Below are 17,001 nucleotides of genomic sequence, written 5' to 3'. Positions count from 1 at the left end.
ATATAACATTTTGGGCCCAAGACTGGGGCGCAATGGCAAACAAAAACTTCCAGCATTCAGATGTACATGTGTGTGTGTGTGTGTGTGTGTCTGTGTCTGTGTCTGTGTGTGTGTGTGTGTGTGCCTGTGTGTGTGTGTGTGCCTGTGTGTGTGTGTGTGTGTGTGTGTGTGTGTGTGTGTGTGTGTGTGTGTGCATGTGTATGTGTATGTGTATGTGTATGTGTATGTGTATGTGTATGTGTATCTTACCAGGGAATGTCTCATTGTTTGTAAAGGAGGACACACAGGTGGACTCGTCCTCTCCAGCAGAGCAGTCCTCTCGTCCGTCGCATGTCACATCCAGAGAGACGAACTTGAGTGACCTGGAGCAGAAGAAGTACTTACTTTCGATCAGCTGCTTGACTGGGTTATGAAAAAGAGAGAAAGAGAGAAAGCAAGAAAGAAAGAAAGAATGAAAGAGGGCAAAAGGGGAGGAAAGAGATACAAAGAGAGGGAGGGGTTGAGATGGTGCAGCTGACAGGAAATATTCACTTAAAAAGCCATTCAATTTGGCTTCAACATAAAATGTCACAATCAAAAATGTAAGCAATTTGTTTTTGCTAATGAGGAAATTAATTTCATTATTAATAAAGTCACACTGTAGATGTGAGTGCTAGTCCCTGTCATATTCCACTGTGTGGTGACACTGATCCAGATGGTTGATGAGATGTTTTGGTTACACTTTACTTGACAGTGTCGACATAAGAGTGACATGACACTGTCATGAACGTGTCATAAACAAGTCATAAACGTTTATGACATAACGCTTCTGTTATTAAGTGACATTCGTTTTTTATCACAACAAGTTAAGGTTAGGATTAGGTTTAGGGTTAGGGTTAGGTTTAGAGTTAGGGTTAGGGTTGGGATTATAGGATTAGGGTTAAAGGTTAGGATTAGGGTTAGGTTTCATGTGTCATGACAGTGTCATGTCACTCTTATGTTGATACTGTCAAGTAAAGTGTAATAATAATTTAAAAAAATGATAATAACAATTTGTATCATCATCATCATCATCATCATTGTTGTTGTTGTTGTTAATAATAATAAAAATAATAATAGTTATGCAGATTTCAAAGTGCTAGGGACTCACTGAAGTAAGCGGCTACAGCCAGTATGGCTAGGATGATGAGCACAAGGAGTGTGGTGATGAGAGCTTTCTTCACAGACACACCCTTCTTCTTCGGAGGAACCTGGGTAGACATGGACTTTCTGCGTCTGCCTGGTCTGGCCACAACTAAACACACACAGAGTTGCTTAGTCAACAGTAAAAATAATATTGGGTTCCCGTGAGTTTATACGGGAATATGTCCTACTGCAGCAGGTCAGAAACAGAGAATATATTAAAGGAGAATTCTGGCGATTTTTCACATAGATTCTCAGTGAGAACTGTTCATAGTACAAAAAAAACAGATGTACATGCACCCGAGTGTACTGTAGCTGTTAGCTGCAGCAAACCTCAGTGACCTCAAAAAAAGATATCTATGGGTAGAAAGAGTAGAAAGAGATCTATGTAAAAAATCATCCGGAATTCTCCTTTAATAACCAAGTGTGACCTGCCATGTGCATTTTGGACAAGGGAGCATCCAGCAGCCGGATCGATGTAGCCTTCGACAAGTCCCCTTTGCTTACAGTGTGGTTAATGATATGAGAGGGGACTTACATTCCTGTGTGGGGTTCAGAGGTCTGGAGCTCTCTTCAACAGCTTGTGTGTTAGTCTGTGGGACAGAGCACAAGCACAAACACTTATTTAAACAGGACGGGGAACGTTTGGCGAGCGGCCATTTTGTCAGAAATAAAATGTCTTAATTCATCTATGCTGTGCCTTCACTACCAACAAACATGGATCTAGTGTCCTCATTAGGTGGGTGATGCAATGGAACAATTCAAATTTAAAGGTGAATGGTTTATATATAAAAACGATGAAAGAGAAGTGTACACAATATAGAGTAAGAGATGCATGAAATTAATTCATATGTGAACGCAGGGATGAATGTTTGAATGAATAAATATATTACTCTATTGAACATCTGCTCATCTGCTGACTGACATGTTTGTGTAACTGTACCAACTGGACCTTGGCAAGAGCCAATATGTCACTCAGCAGGTGACAGGTGTTGGCATGCCTGACTACTCTGGCAAGTGGAAAATAATGCCTGTTTAAGCATGGCATTTTAAGCACCTGAATGGTTAATTACATTGTTTTCAATTGGAATGTCCAAATCAGTTTAATTACATTGTTTTCAATTGGAATGTCCTATCTGGACATGATGCGACACAGTGCTGTGCAGTGCCACATGGGGCTTGATGTTTTGTGGAGAGCTTTTGTTGGATGCCCCATTTCTGTTTTATTTCTGACGTTTGCGTTGTTCTGCTATTTTGAACCAGACCTATTACCTATCAATTAGAAGGGCATATTTAACGGGTTCAGAGCATTGAATGCTACACGACAGTCGGACATTCATATGCAGTTAGGATAAGCTAGCTGTGAGTTATTGGGCCCAGTCTGGAAATGAACAGACACAGACGTACATGCGTGTCTGTAGGTGTGGGTGTGTCTGTGTCTCGGTGGCTGATTGTGAAATATTTGATATCGACTCAAACCTGTTTGTAAATTGACTAATGTTTTTAATGACATTTATCCATTTGACTATTATACTTTCCCAGCCGGCACACGACCGACCTTCAACGTGGAAATATAGGGGAAATAACGTCAGTTGTTGCGTCAATGTTGAAACAATGTTGAAACAATGTTTAATGCTAAATGGTTGTAAACGGGTATGTAGACAAACATTGAAACAACGTTGGTTGTAAAAAGGTCAAGAAAATCAATGTTGAATTATGGGTGAAATAATGTCAGTTGTTGTGTCAATGTTGAAACACTGTTTTAATGCTAATTGTAAAATGTTGACAAATGGTTGTAAAATAAGAAATCAAGGAAATCAGCACCAATGTTGAAATGGCAGATGTTGAAATAATGTTGCGATATCAACGTTGATTCAATTTGCAAATCCAACACATAATTCAACGTTGATTCACACGTTATAAGTTTTTTTTTAAAACGTTTATAACGTTTATTCACTCTTGAATCAATGTTGAAATGCCAGCAGGGTTAATGCATTATGAAGATTTCATGTAGACCTGAGCTAATGGACTATATGTCACGGAAGGCTGTTATTTCCGGTGGAGCGTTAGCAACAGCATCTTCTGTTATATTCTGCTCCTTTCATGTTCACTCTGATACTAAACATCTTGATTATGCCCAACACGTGAACTCTCTATTCAACTTTGACATGCGCATAAATCCTTCAGCATTTTAAAGGAACCATGTGTAAGATTGTGGCCAAAACTGGCACTGCAATCACTTTCAAAATACTGTAGAGCGGTGTATCCCCTCCCCCTGCCACCTGACTCGAGGTTGCCAACCCAGATGCCGAAACACGACTGACTTTGTGATTAGTAGATAGGTAGAGGGTGGCGCATCAGGCCAAAACACAACATCAACATCAGTTGAGGGCTGCAACTTCACTTTTTAAAAGACAATATCCTGGCCGGACTACTGTTGTCAGTGATATAAGTATTTCAAGTGAACATAATTTCTTAATGTCTAGTGACATATCAGGGCCATTTTATGATTAATTGAAATACATTTCTTACATACGGTTCCTTTAACATACTTATTCACTAGGTGTATCACCCAACTGGGTCCGTGTAAACAGGTATGCTTACACATACGCTTACACAATGCAGGTGATGGTCAACCAGAATTGTTGCAGGAAGTGTGTGGCAATTAAAAAGTTCAGGTTTTGCCAACTCATTCAAAACAATCAATGTGTGGACATGACATCTGTCACGAGTGAACATACAAATATGGAGACCAGCAAGCAAAACTAGTAATGACTCAGCGAAACTAAAAGCAACAGTGACCGTATCCTGACAGTTATTCTTGAGTCTCTGTTCCTCCTGTTTTCTCCCCAGCTGTAAACAGGGTCCCACCCTTCTCCCAGACGCTCAGCGGGTGCTGCTGTATACCCAGAGGCTTATACCCAGAAGATATGGGTTGCCTGTGCACTCATGAGCCAGTAGGCCCATAGGACATTCAACAGAAACAATGACACACATAATGCACTCAGCTGAGAGATTTGTTTGCTCTACCAGGGACAGGTAAGCTGTTAAGCTGAGTCTGCGTCATGTTACTTTACAAGAAGGCCTTTTAATGACTTCCTTTTTCACAACTAAAATTCTATACTGTAGTGGAAAGTCCTGGCTTAGCTGTTAAGACGTATATGAGAATGCGTGGTATAGTGATACATCAATGTCAGAAGTATGTACATAAGGCATATGACATCCACACCCAGCTAAATGCTATTTGAGGTGCATGAACAGTAGTGTACGAGTATGTCCGATATACTGTTTGTTTGTGGTATGTGTTTGAGCCTTTGGGCAGCCGTGGCCCACTGGGGAGCACTCTGGACTTGTAACCGGAGGGTTGCCGGTTCGAGCCTCGACCAGTGGGCAGCGGCTGAAGTGCCCTTGAGCAAGGCACCTAACCCCTCACTGCTCCCCGAGCGCCGCCGTTGTAGCAGGCAGCTCACTGCACCAGGATTAGTGTGTGCTTCACCTCACTGTGTGTTCACTGTGTGCTGTTTGTGTTTCACTAATTCACTGATTGGGTTAAATGCAGAGACCAAATTTCCCTCACGGGATCAAAAAAGTATATATACTTAAATACTTATACTTTATATTATATTATTGGTTTTAACGTAATTTAATGTAATTAAATGTGTGTGTGTGTGTGTGTGTGTGTGTGCGCGCGCGCTTATGTGTCAAGTATGTGTATTTGGAATTTCTCAGCTTGCATAACACATTGTCCCAGAACACTTCAACTGGCCTTCCCTGCATTGGCTGACAGTAACCCCGCTACGGCTCGGAACTGGTGTGGGAAGGGAAAAAAATGTGGCCCGACCAGTTTCAGGTGGTCAAAGGAAGGGGTTGGGGGGATGGTGGTTGGGGGAGGGCAGTTGAGTGATGGGGGATGGGGGATGGGGGATGGGGGCAGTTGAGTGACGGGGGTTGGGGGAGGGCTTGGGTTGGGAGTTTTCCTCATCTTCTCTGAAACCGTTGGCATCAGTCAATCAGGAGTGAAACTCTCAGCCCTTGTCCTAGCCCCTAACCCACCCCCCCCCCTCCCGCGCTTACGTAACCGCATCTCAACACAAAAACTCCCATATAGTACAATTTGCGGACTCCCCACAAAGGATGGCTGTGTCATTTATCGACTGTGAGGGAAACATTAGCGTCCAGGGATTACTGTGCCGCCATGTAAAGCATTGTATGGGAAGGCAGTTATGTAAGCAACTGAAAAGCGTGTTAGGGCTGTGAAAAAGCAGAGAAACTGATACAGTCTGGTATAGTCTACTAGTATACTTGAATTTCCCCTTGGGGATCAATAAAGTATCTGTCTATCTATCTATCTATCTATCTATCTTGTCCTTATTCTGTCTGGGTGTCTCCTTTTCTTTTAAAAAATCATTTAGATGGCCGTCTACATAGACTAAGAAATAAATAAAACAAGCTATGTACGCATGCACAGAGGGAAGTAGATACAGCAGCACAGAGGGAGAGAGAACGTGAGAAGTTTTGAATGCTACTTTGAATGTACACACACAAATTCAGAGTGGAAAATTTGAGTGACAAACTGAAACTTCCGCTCTTGCTTGAATGCAAGTTTAAATTCAAAGAGAAAGAACTTCCAGAATGTAGACCAAATGACTCACAGAGACTGCAAAACAGATAAACAGACAAATATAGAGTCTGTAAGACTACACCTGTCAGCTAAAACACCTAGAACTATATTTACAGAGCAATAAATTGGTCAGCATCTATAGGAATCACCTGTTGTGTTTGCCTATTGCTTATACCTTTTCCTTACGCTGTATCATTTTATAATAATATTTATGCTCTTGTGATTGTTTTACAGATTGGAAATGAAAAGTTGTATGTAAGTAAGTTGTATGTAAGTAACTTTGATCTGGGCTCATCTTGTTACATCCGCAGACAAAACTTCCTTACTTGAGTCCATGCATAGCTTATGACAGATATCAACATGCAGAGCCAAGTCCAGCAAGCGTCCATTGCACTACACTTTTTCTACATAAAAACACCTGGTGTTATTGTTAGAAGAAAGGGTCACTGCCAAAGCCTGGCTTATAAACCAGACAGTCCAGTTTATGTGAAAAGGTAATTTCAATATGGATCCAAACACAACAGTGGATGTAAAATGACACTGTCTAAACGTGAATGCAACCTGACCCAGAGGACATGAATGTTGGCCAGATTGTGGCATCTGATAAACCACACAGTTATTTGGAAGAAATGAATACTAACCCTAACTCTTCCTCCAAAACCAGGGACTGGCCAGAAATATATATATAGGTTTATATCAGGTTTATATTTCAGGAATATATATATGTTCCTAAAATATAAACTTGATATAAACCTGAGATCATACAAAATAAAATGGATCTCTATATTGCAGTATTCCGATCAAGGTGTTTCATCATTGCTACATTTGCCAGAATGAATATTGTGCTTTAATACATTGGATATTCAATTTAATAACAATAATATATTTTTAATTGTATATGTCTTGTGTGGCTCTCCTGAATTGAGATCTGAGAGTTTAAGAGACATTTCTAGAAAGTAACAGCGTGTTTGACCTATTTTCAACAGGCTGCTTGCACTGGGAGTAGTCATTGTAGTACAAGTGGGTCAGATAAAGACTGGTTTAACGGGCGAAAAAGAAAGAATGAGACTGCTGTTGTTTTGTGTTTTTGATTGTCATGGCAACCCCGACCATCCTTTTGACGTTGATCCTAATTATTTCAAATTGCAATGACTGTAAATGTCTCACCAAACACACAATTCACATCCACCCATCACACTGTTTCATATGCAATGTATCATTAATTAATTAATCGAAAATTAGCTTTAGATAGTGCTGTGACAGTGTGGATAACATATTACTAAGCATAACTCTGACTAAGTATAACAATTAAATGATGAATAGTTCCATGTCATTATTGTAATGACATTCCAAGCTTAAAGGTACAGTCAGGGATTTTAGTCCATAACATTTTTCTCCTCACAACCGCTAGCTGCCCATTCCCAAAGTATCTGTAAGCAGCCCAGGCTCCAAAAACTGGAAACTAATAAAGTGATTGGTTGTTTGGTCCTTGGTTAAATGTTAATGTACGGGGGTTTTTGCACAAAAGTGTATGCTACAGTAATTTCCTGTGTATTAGTTGAATTGTGTATAAGCCGCAGGACAGTGTGTTTTGCAAGTTAAAAGAAACAAAACCATATTAATACCATATTATCTGCCCCCGTGTATTAACCTCATAGCTGAAGACATTTAACAAAATCAATGTATAAGCCGCAGCTAATAGTTGGGAAATTACAGTAATACATTTCAATATAAACACAAACAAACACAACTTTCTGAGCAATCCCTGACGACACTTTTAAAATCTTAATGATGCTGCTGAAATGTGATTAACTAACTTCAAATTTATTTCATTTATGTATGTCTATCGATATCACAAACATGTTACATGTAGGTGCATTCATCCAACAGTTCAAGTAGTATTTGACAGCACAACTCCCTGACCTCCGTAAATCATCTAATGTCCAAAGCAAGTACCAACTGAAGATAGTCACACTCTTGTCTTTTATATGCAGTCCAGTGCTGTATATGGTCAGGGGTGTAGTGATAAAATAAGAGCTGGATAAACTATGAATTCTGTGATCAGGGTGAGGTGGGGTGGACTGTGACATGGTATCAGATTTTTATTTTATTTTTTTAAGGCATTCAGAACAGTTTGATGATGGTGGAGGTTATTGTCCAATGTTTATAACAATACCAGGGGTATTATGGTAAATGGTTCCTTGAGTGTTGATGAGTGTACATATTGTGAATGTTGTGTTTTTTGAATGTTAAAAGTTGCAATTGGTGAATAAACTCTTTTGAGAGGTGGATAAACTCTTATAAGAGGAGGATAAACTGTGTTTACTTCTATTTAGCCTCCACTACATTCCTGTATAGACCCTTTCAAGAGAGTTCCATTATCAGCATCATAGTTGGCCCCACAAGGCTTCCGTTTTAACATTCCATATGTTATCTTAATGCAGAGAAAGTAGATTGGGAACCAAATAGAACATTCAAGCATTGTTTTTGTTTTTATTGTTGAAAGGGTCTACAGTATATGACCCCTACTAATCCTGTGAACTCCCTGTATATCACACAGCATCAGGAGTATCATGGGAACGAACTGCTACAGTATCGCCTCAGGGAGAGCGGTACAGATGTGCCAACATGACTCATGAGACAATCTGCCATCAGCTGACTTCAGACAATGTCACCACTACGAGAGAGGGAACGCACCTGTGGGGACAGTATTGACAGAATTCACTCCTCGCTAAGTCCTTTATTTACAAGACAGACCACAGACTGCCATCTCTGCAAGGGCTGTTACAGTCCCAAGAGGGTGTGTGCGTCCACGTCGTGGCCCATTAGGTTGTTTATTGGCGAAAACAAAAATGTAGCCCCTCATAACACCAGTTAGTTGATTTGCATGTATCTTTTACACATAGAAACAACTTCAGTAAAAATCATTATAAAAACCTATTCCAAACCAAGCAGTCCATTCCTGAACCAACTCACATTGTTCACATTTAACATCTGTTTTATTGCATTGTGGCAGCAGAATCTGCTCTTCCGCTTTTGCAAAGTTCACCTCTTATGCTATATCAGACATCAGATAGTTCTCTGCTACACCCATAAGCGTTTGGAGACACAAGTTGAGAGCGACAGGTTGAGAGTTATAACGCTTATAGCTACTCACCTTCATGGTGCTGCAACACTTCTTCTGGCTAGCCCAGGTATGCCACAGCAGTACCGGACCAGGAGTGGACAAAAGCCGGATCCAAACCCAACAGATGGGTTACACGCAAATGTACCCACACACACACACACTCGACAACAACTACAAACGTCTATGCTAAACAGTTTCTCTGACACTAACAGACCCTCAGGAAGCCGCAAACCTTTTTTTCTTTCCTCCTCCCTCCTCTCTCTCTCTCTCTCTCTCTCTCTCTCTCTCTCTCTCCTCTCTGTCTCTTTCTTAAAATATTTGTCTCTCTCTATCTCCTTCCTTTTCCAAGCACCTGATCCGTCCCAGTACTGTTGAGTGTGTGCTCTTCTTTAAGGATTCCGGATCTCTCCCAGGTCCAGGTCTCAGGTCTACACAGATTTTTGTTTTAAGTCGAGTCAGCCAACCCCCAGTGACAAACAGCAGTTTGTAAGATGACACCTGGCTGCGTTCAAGCGCTCACCTGGAATCCCTCCTTCTCTTTGTCTCGTGTTGTCGCTCTCTAACTCGGTCTATCTACCTGTCAATCTCTGTTTCAAAAGTCATTCTGTCAATGTCTTTCGGTTTCTGTCCATGTCATTTGCTTTATTGCATACACAAACACATATGCACACACACATCCACCCACACACACGTACACACACACACACGGACACACACACGGACAAGGAGGGTGTGGTCCAATCCATGTTATTAAACCAACGAAAACATTGAATCATACACTCAAAAGTATTCATGTCAACAGAAACCAGAGGCAGATTTAATCAGGTTATGACTGATAGATGAGTTTAATATGTTGATGCAACTGCAGACTATACTCACGGGACCTTAGTTTTACATTCAGACCTACATCTCAACCTGTGTCCCATTTCCTTTGCACATTATTGTGTTGGAATTTTTGATTAATTATTTATTACTGATGAACTTTAGACCTGAGTTGGTAACACAACGGGAAGTTCAACTGATTTGTTTTCTATGTCTTTCCTGGTGTTATATAATTTAATTCGATTTAAGATTGCAACCTTTGCCTCGTTTAGTTTAGTTACCTCCTGTTTCCATTCACATAAACAAGCTTTTATCTCTGAGTTGCATTGACATACTCTATAGACCCTTTCAACAAGAAAAACAAAAACAATGCTTGAACGTTCTATTTTGTTCCCAATAGAGTACCGAAGTGTGACGTCATGGTAGCGTTTCCATGACGGCAGAATCACTGGATCTAAACAAACTTTCGAAGTGGCTTAAATAGCATTGAATGTAGACATGTGGCATCATTTCTAGCTAATAAATTGTTTTATATGTAGGCTATAGCCATTTAACGTGCTTTACCTGCTAGGCAGCAGCTTACCCACATAACACGGATTCCCTGGCAGGTGTAGGCTAATATAAAGAAACAAAATTCCAGTGGATATTTCACGTCTTCTCAAAGACTGGCGGCTGTTAAGAGTGACGTTTTTTGCTTAAAAAATAAAGCCAAAATAGGTTTGTGATTTTAACCGCATGCTGAAGTTAGCCTGAATGCAGATCTCTTTTACAGAGGAAACCCATGCTGAAATAAAACTCTGTAGTCACGAATTTGATCGTGTTGGTATGAATATATGTTGTAGTATGTGATTCCTACAGTGTAAAAAAATATACTAACATCTTAGAAACGTTGTAAAATTATTGAAATAGATAAGGAAAGCCACCGCTAATGGTGATTTCAATGGTTAGATTGATTTGTTTAGATCCAGTGAAATTGCTGCCTTGGCAACGCTACGTCATGGCTTCAGGACTCTATCTACTTCATATGGAATGTTAAAACGGAAGCCTTGTGGGAACAACTATGATGCTGATAATGGAACTCTCTTGAAACGGTCAATATTCAAACCAACCGCTCCCATGGGCACCAACAGAAAGGCAACCGGTCCCCATGCGCTTCTCCTATCTGGCAGCTTGTTATCAGCGGGTAAAGAGTAGATCAATGACCTCGGTCACATGGATCCTGTGGGTCTTGGACAATAGGCTTCTTATGGGCCAGCCACTTTTGGACAGGCAGAGAGAGGGACGCCTTAGTTTTATAGGTGGCTCTTGTTGTGCCCATTGTTGAACAGTTATGAATGAAGGCAGTGAGAGAAAGAGAGTGTGTGAGAGAGAGAAAGAGAGAGAGGGGAGGAAAGAAAGAGTGAAAGATGTGTGCGTCGATATGGAAGCAGGAGAAAAAGGGAACCATTTGTAAGTGTGCCATTGTTGTGCTGGTGGCCTGATGAGAGAGGCACACAGCGAGAGAGCATCGACTCTCTGACCCTGTGGCTGAGGCACAACGTTGGAAATGGAGGTGAAAACAGGTGAAATGTGTTTCAGGCCATCACGTCCAACCCCACTGTCCCACCACACCAGTGTACAAGCACGATTGAGTCTAGTAGTTTAGACAAATCCCCTCCGTAGCACTATTGAGACGGCGAGCACATGATAAATTACTGGGGCAGCCGTGGCCTACTGGTTAGCGCTTCGGACTTGTAACCAGAGGGTTGCCGGTTCAAACCCCGGCCAGTAGGAACGGCTGAAGTGCCCTTGAGCAAGGCACCTAACCCCTCACTGCTCTCCCTGAGCGCCGCTGTAGCAGGCAGCTCACTGCGTCAGGGTTAGTGTGTTACCCTATTGATTTGGCCAAGCCAAGGTATACCGGTATACAGGCAGAGCCGGACAGTAACGGAGTACATTTACTTGAGTACAGTTCTCGAGTACAATTTTGAGGGATCTGTACTTTACTCGAGTATCATTTTTGGGGAGTAGATAGCAGAGGTGGAAAAAGTATGAAAATATTGTACTCAAGTAAAAGTACCAATACCTTGATGAAATATTACTCAAGTACAAGTTAAAATACCGATCTGAAAATGTACTCAAGTAAAAGTAAAAAGTAGTTCATTTAAAATGTACTTTAAGTAAAAGTTACTTAGTTACTTTTTTTTTTTTTTGGGGGGGGGGGTACCAGAACAACCAGTTTTACCAGAGACTTTCTAATGAGGAGATACAGCACTCAAAAAATCCTCCATAGTAATGCATGGGGTTAGTTTGTAACGCCAATATGGCAGTTGTCTACACATATTACAACCCTTCCGTGGCAAAACGTTGACATGTGAATACATTGAGCCAATCATGTGGTGTGTTGTAAAATACATTGAGCCAATCATGTGGTGTGTTGTGAAGACATCGTGCCAATCATCTGTTGTGATCTCGCTGCTGGAGCAAGATTGGTGTCGTGAAGCTTTACGCACACGCATTTCTGCCGAAATAGATGCACGATAAGTGCCCAAAAAGTGTTGCAATATGGCCGCCGAGTAGAGGTACTTGCCTGATAAGGATGTTGAGAAATGGAGATCTATGTGAAAAATCACCAGAGTTCTCCTTTAAGTTTGAGCAGTAGTTGATTTTCAAAGTTAGTTGCACTCATCCTTGGGTCGCTTTGCAGTGAACAGTAATCCAGCACAACTGAAAAGCCCCTCACAGGCAGCTGAGGCAGGCAGGCCAACGTTGAGTTGCAGAGAGTTTTTTTTATATTTGGAAACGAGCAGAAGGTTCAGCAGATTAAAGGGCGTCGAACTGGGGGGGAAAGTGGGAAGTATGGGGCAATGGAGGAGAGGGCCCTTGAAAAGAGGAATACAGGGGGCACAACATTTTCATCAGGCATTAGTAATAACTCAGGTAATCCACACATAAAAAATCCAAACAACTCCATAAGTAGATTCATGTGTAATGAAGTGGAATAACACAGGGAAAAAATATTGAACACGCTAAGAAAAAGCACTAAGGCAAGGAAAGGGAAGGAACGAGCTGGAATCTGTAAGTAGTTAGAGAGTAGTTATCCTTTCTATCTGCACAAATTAATATAAGCTTGGTTAGTAGCTTACATATTGATGGGCTATAAAAAGGTTTTTCATTACCAAGGTATCACACAAGAAACATTTCATGATGGATAAAAGCAAAAAGCTCTCCCAAGACCTTTGCAACCTTATTGTTGCAAAACATATCAATGAAACTGGTTACAGATGCATTTCAAAACTTCAGAATCTTCCAGTAAGCAGCATGGGAGCCATTATCTCCATGTGGAAGAAACATCACTGCATCATCAACCGCACAGGATCTCCTCAAATATTTCTGACCAGGGAGTCAGAAGGATAGTCAATTCCAAAAAGCCAAGGACCACTGGAGAAAGCTCCAGAAAGACTTGAAAGCAGCCAATTCAATTAAATTCAATTAAACAGTTCTGGAAGTAATCTGGAACTAAAGATCAGGATTCACAAGAGGGACCTCTGGAATCTGTTTAGAACAATGGACCAAAATCACACCTGATACTTTGCGACTAATACGTTTTGTCATACAGGAAATGTCTTGAAGCTGTCTTTACAAACAAAGGCTTTTCCACAAAGTATTGAAGAAATTTCAGTAGGCAAGTTCAATACTTTTTTCCTGTGTCATTCCACTTTAATACACAAAACTCTTATGTTTGGATTTTTTATATGTGTGTTAATATAATGTGTGGTGAAAATTTCGAATAGACTCACTGGAAGTTTAGGCTAATTACTGGAAAAAAAATAAGCGTTCAATACTTATTTCCACCATATATTTATTTTACCTGAATATTTTAACTTCCAAATTAAATGTAAAAATGAATGTCAGACGAAATGTAAAGTTTGACTGACTGGATTTTGTATACAAAACATAGTGAAAACTGTCTAAGGTCACTCTCACTCTCCCTTGCTAAAGAGCTAAATGGTTTAGTCCGCCTGCACGATTCATAAGGTAGTCTATCTTTTGTTTATTGAGCATCGCTAGTAGTGGACCGCTAATTGTTGTGCTGCTGGTGCAATGTCTTTCTCCAAGAAAGCCAAGTCAGGTTACTAAAAACAAAGGCCAAAACAGGAAAAAGAGAGACATCAAAATGAGGGGAAACAACTGCTAATAAACTTCTTTCCAAAGAAAGGTGAGCACAAACGTCAAAACACGAAATCCCATGGTGTTTGCTTGAATATCTCAATCATTGGTGTTAAAAACGAACTGAGACAACCCATTGGAATAGCGGAAAATACACTTTCATAGGCTAATCTGATGCATCTCGTAATCCAGCTCCATCTCCATCACTTTCAGAAAGACTGCATGGTGCCAGCTTGATTCATGTCCTGTTGTAGGCTACATGCTGATCATTATCACTAGGCTAGTGGTTTAGGGCGCAATTTTTTTTCTCTCCCTTTCTGTTTTCCTTAGTCTTAACTTTTTTTTTTACTCAAGTAACGGATGGGATTTTTGATGTAGCGAAGTACAATACTTCACTCAAAAAGTAATCAAGTAACATTTAAAATACCGATTTTATAAACTACTTAAAAAATACAAAATACACAGAAAAACTACTCAATACAGTAACGTGAGTAAATGTTTTTCGTTACTTTCCACCTCTGGTAGATAGATAGATAGATAGATAGATAGATAGATCCTCAAGGGGAAATTCAAGAATACTAGAAGAGTACTCATGACTTTACTCAAATACATTTGAAAGGCAAATATTGTACTCTTTACTCCACTACATTTCTATCCTTAACCGTGAGTACCCGTTACTTCTAAAAAAAGAGAAATGTAGGAAACCCTCAATTTGTTGTTTCCCTCTCAAACGTGATTGGATTGTGCAGATGCCACTGATTGGGACAGCCTATCAGCAATCACCTTCAGCTTTCCGCCAGTCAACTCCATGGTCAGAACAATGGATGAAGACGCAGCAGGTTTCTGGATGCCGGGAATGTGTCAACCCGTGGCCCCACCTCACCAGACTATTTCAACTTGCTGAACAAGTTACAATAATAGTTTTCGCTTCAAGTGTTTCAATTACAAAATAGTATTTTGTATTTGAAATACATATTTTAAATACATGTATTAGAAATACTGCCCATCCCTGGAAACATGGTAAAAAGATGGAAATGACTTGATTTTACTTTCAATTCCTTTTACATTCTCCAAGGTATTAACATTAACATTTTTCATAACTCCATGTAGGACGTTTCTGTACATAAATGTAAGCACTGTGGCAGTAGTAATGCAATATTTAGAAAATGTTCTCTTGTACTCTTGATACTCAAGTACTTTTAAAAACCACATAACTTTCAGTGTCCCGTCGGCGGGACGGTTACCCCCCTCCCCCAACATTCTAAATCAATTGTATGCACCATATTGCTATGTAGCATAGTAATGTTGTACACCATTTCAAAGCTTTGACTCTTGGAAATCCAAAAATGACAACTTTTTTCATGTACAATCTGTATAGTGCTTTACATTCTTAGATTAATCTTATTATGTCTCAATTAAATTTGATCCAAAATGCCCCCCTCCCCCCCTTCCGCTTTTGGTGCTACCCTGACTTCTGGCTGCAGTGTAGCTGCAGCACAATAAGTAGATGCAACATATTGGGTACTGAAAGATTCACAAGAATCCATAGAAATTGAATCTTCATGTTGTGTTATCCAATATTAGTTGTACAGATGTATAGTCTATCTTATACACACTCATTGAACCAACAAAGTTAATGCAAAAATAGAGACATTTTTGTAATCATTCCATATTTAGTGTAGTCATTCCATATCAGAACCCCTGAAGTATAATCCAAATACAAGCATGAAACCTCAAAGTGTTACGTTTCATTTGAGACCAGGATTATGCTTTTACACAAAGGGGTTCATGTGCAGTAAGCATTTGATTGTCAGCATGCATTTTGGATAACAAAAACTCCTATGGGGAGTATCCATAGGCATTTTACAAAACGCATGGGCATACCTTGGCAAATAATAGCCTAAAGCACTCATATTTTCATTCTATATTGATCTACTTTTGCACACAACTTCACAAGACCTGGTGCTAGGGCTCAGTTGTGTTTCTAAGGGATATCAAGAGACCTAGAGGGCTGAAATGTGGTCAGTTCAGAGATGCTTGTAATCCAGCAGAAAGAAAAAACTATATTCTAGTCCCTCTTTCTGCCTGCTCAAAAGTGGCTGGCTCATAAGAAGCATCTCCCTCTCTCCTGTATCCCATTTGGTGAGCCCGGAATGACATTTCAGAAAGAGAGGAAGTGAAGTGTAAGCTAAGATAGCTGTCTGACTAAGATGTCATATGATTTAATTTTTCAGCTCATGTAGAAAATATGTACCAAATTGTGAAACAAACAAATGTCTTGAGATTCACCTGAATACCCTAAACATGCCTCTGTATTCTAATAATAAAGGAATGCCATCTTATGAGTAGTTTTTTTTATGAAAGGAATAACCTTCCTGATTCAAATTTACCCATGCATTTGTCAAAGTAGAAAACAAATGGAACAGTTACTGCACATCAGATTAGCTTCGATCACCCTCTGTAGAAGACTATGGTCGCTATGGTTGCTATTTTGGGGACACTCATCTTGCTTGAGGAAGTTGAATATCAACCAGATGGCAGTATAAGCATGTTTGCTTAATGATGTCAGGAGAGTCCACTGGTTTAGGGATTTGTATAATGCAATGTATTTTCCATAGCTAGTTTATTAGTTTGTCATGATTAACTAGCTTGTAACAAGCTTGTACCTTCACATCTCTGTTCTTTTCTACTCTAATGCACTTTGCAATTACTAAGTAGCTATGGCAAGCTACCACTCTGGAGCCAACATGGTGTATCAAAGCAGCTTACAGATTACAGTGAAATATATGATATATATTAAGTCCAAATACTAGTTCAAGTTAGTAGAAGTTAATCCATGCAAAACAGATCAAGTCTAAAACTTGAAAAGTGATAAAACAAGACACAGTGACTACTTCATCGTGGCAGTCAAAGCAAATTGCAGAAATAAACCAATAAGCAAAGATATATAAACATATATAATATTTTTTAAATGCCACTAAAGACAAGATAAGACAAAATTCTGTCTCTTACTCTGAAAGAAGTGATCCGTTGGTCAGCTGTGTATGTGGCCAAGCGCCAAGCTTCAGAAGCACGATCACATTAGCTCACAGGTCCTTTGCATCCCTTCTCTCCCAACTTC

At 40.0% G+C, this 17,001-nt stretch overlaps 1 protein-coding gene across 2 annotated transcripts in view; it reads right to left on the bottom strand.

The window, feature by feature from the left end:
• Positions 1-17,001, bottom strand: part of tmprss4a (transmembrane serine protease 4a) — a 27,115-nt gene extending 10,114 nt beyond the window's left edge. Inside the window, exons 1-4 of one of the 2 annotated variants that reach the window (XM_048265594.1) lie at positions 16,893-17,001; positions 1,700-1,754; positions 1,130-1,273; positions 250-402 (exon numbers count right to left, since the gene is read on the bottom strand). In XM_048265594.1, the coding sequence (XP_048121551.1) occupies positions 250-402; positions 1,130-1,241 (265 nt within the window). In that variant the 5' untranslated portion in view covers positions 1,242-1,273; positions 1,700-1,754; positions 16,893-17,001. Of the gene's footprint in view, positions 1-249; positions 403-1,129; positions 1,274-1,699; positions 1,755-8,939; positions 9,504-16,892 lie in introns of those variants that run through there. The other variant, XM_048265593.1, reaches the window with a different exon arrangement.

This window comes from Alosa alosa, chromosome 15 (assembly GCF_017589495.1).
Source record: "Alosa alosa isolate M-15738 ecotype Scorff River chromosome 15, AALO_Geno_1.1, whole genome shotgun sequence".
In the NCBI taxonomy this organism is placed as follows: Eukaryota; Metazoa; Chordata; class Actinopteri; order Clupeiformes; family Clupeidae; genus Alosa; species Alosa alosa.
The sequence above is the reverse complement of the archived record's forward strand: the minus strand, read 5'-3'. Positions and strand labels throughout refer to the sequence as shown.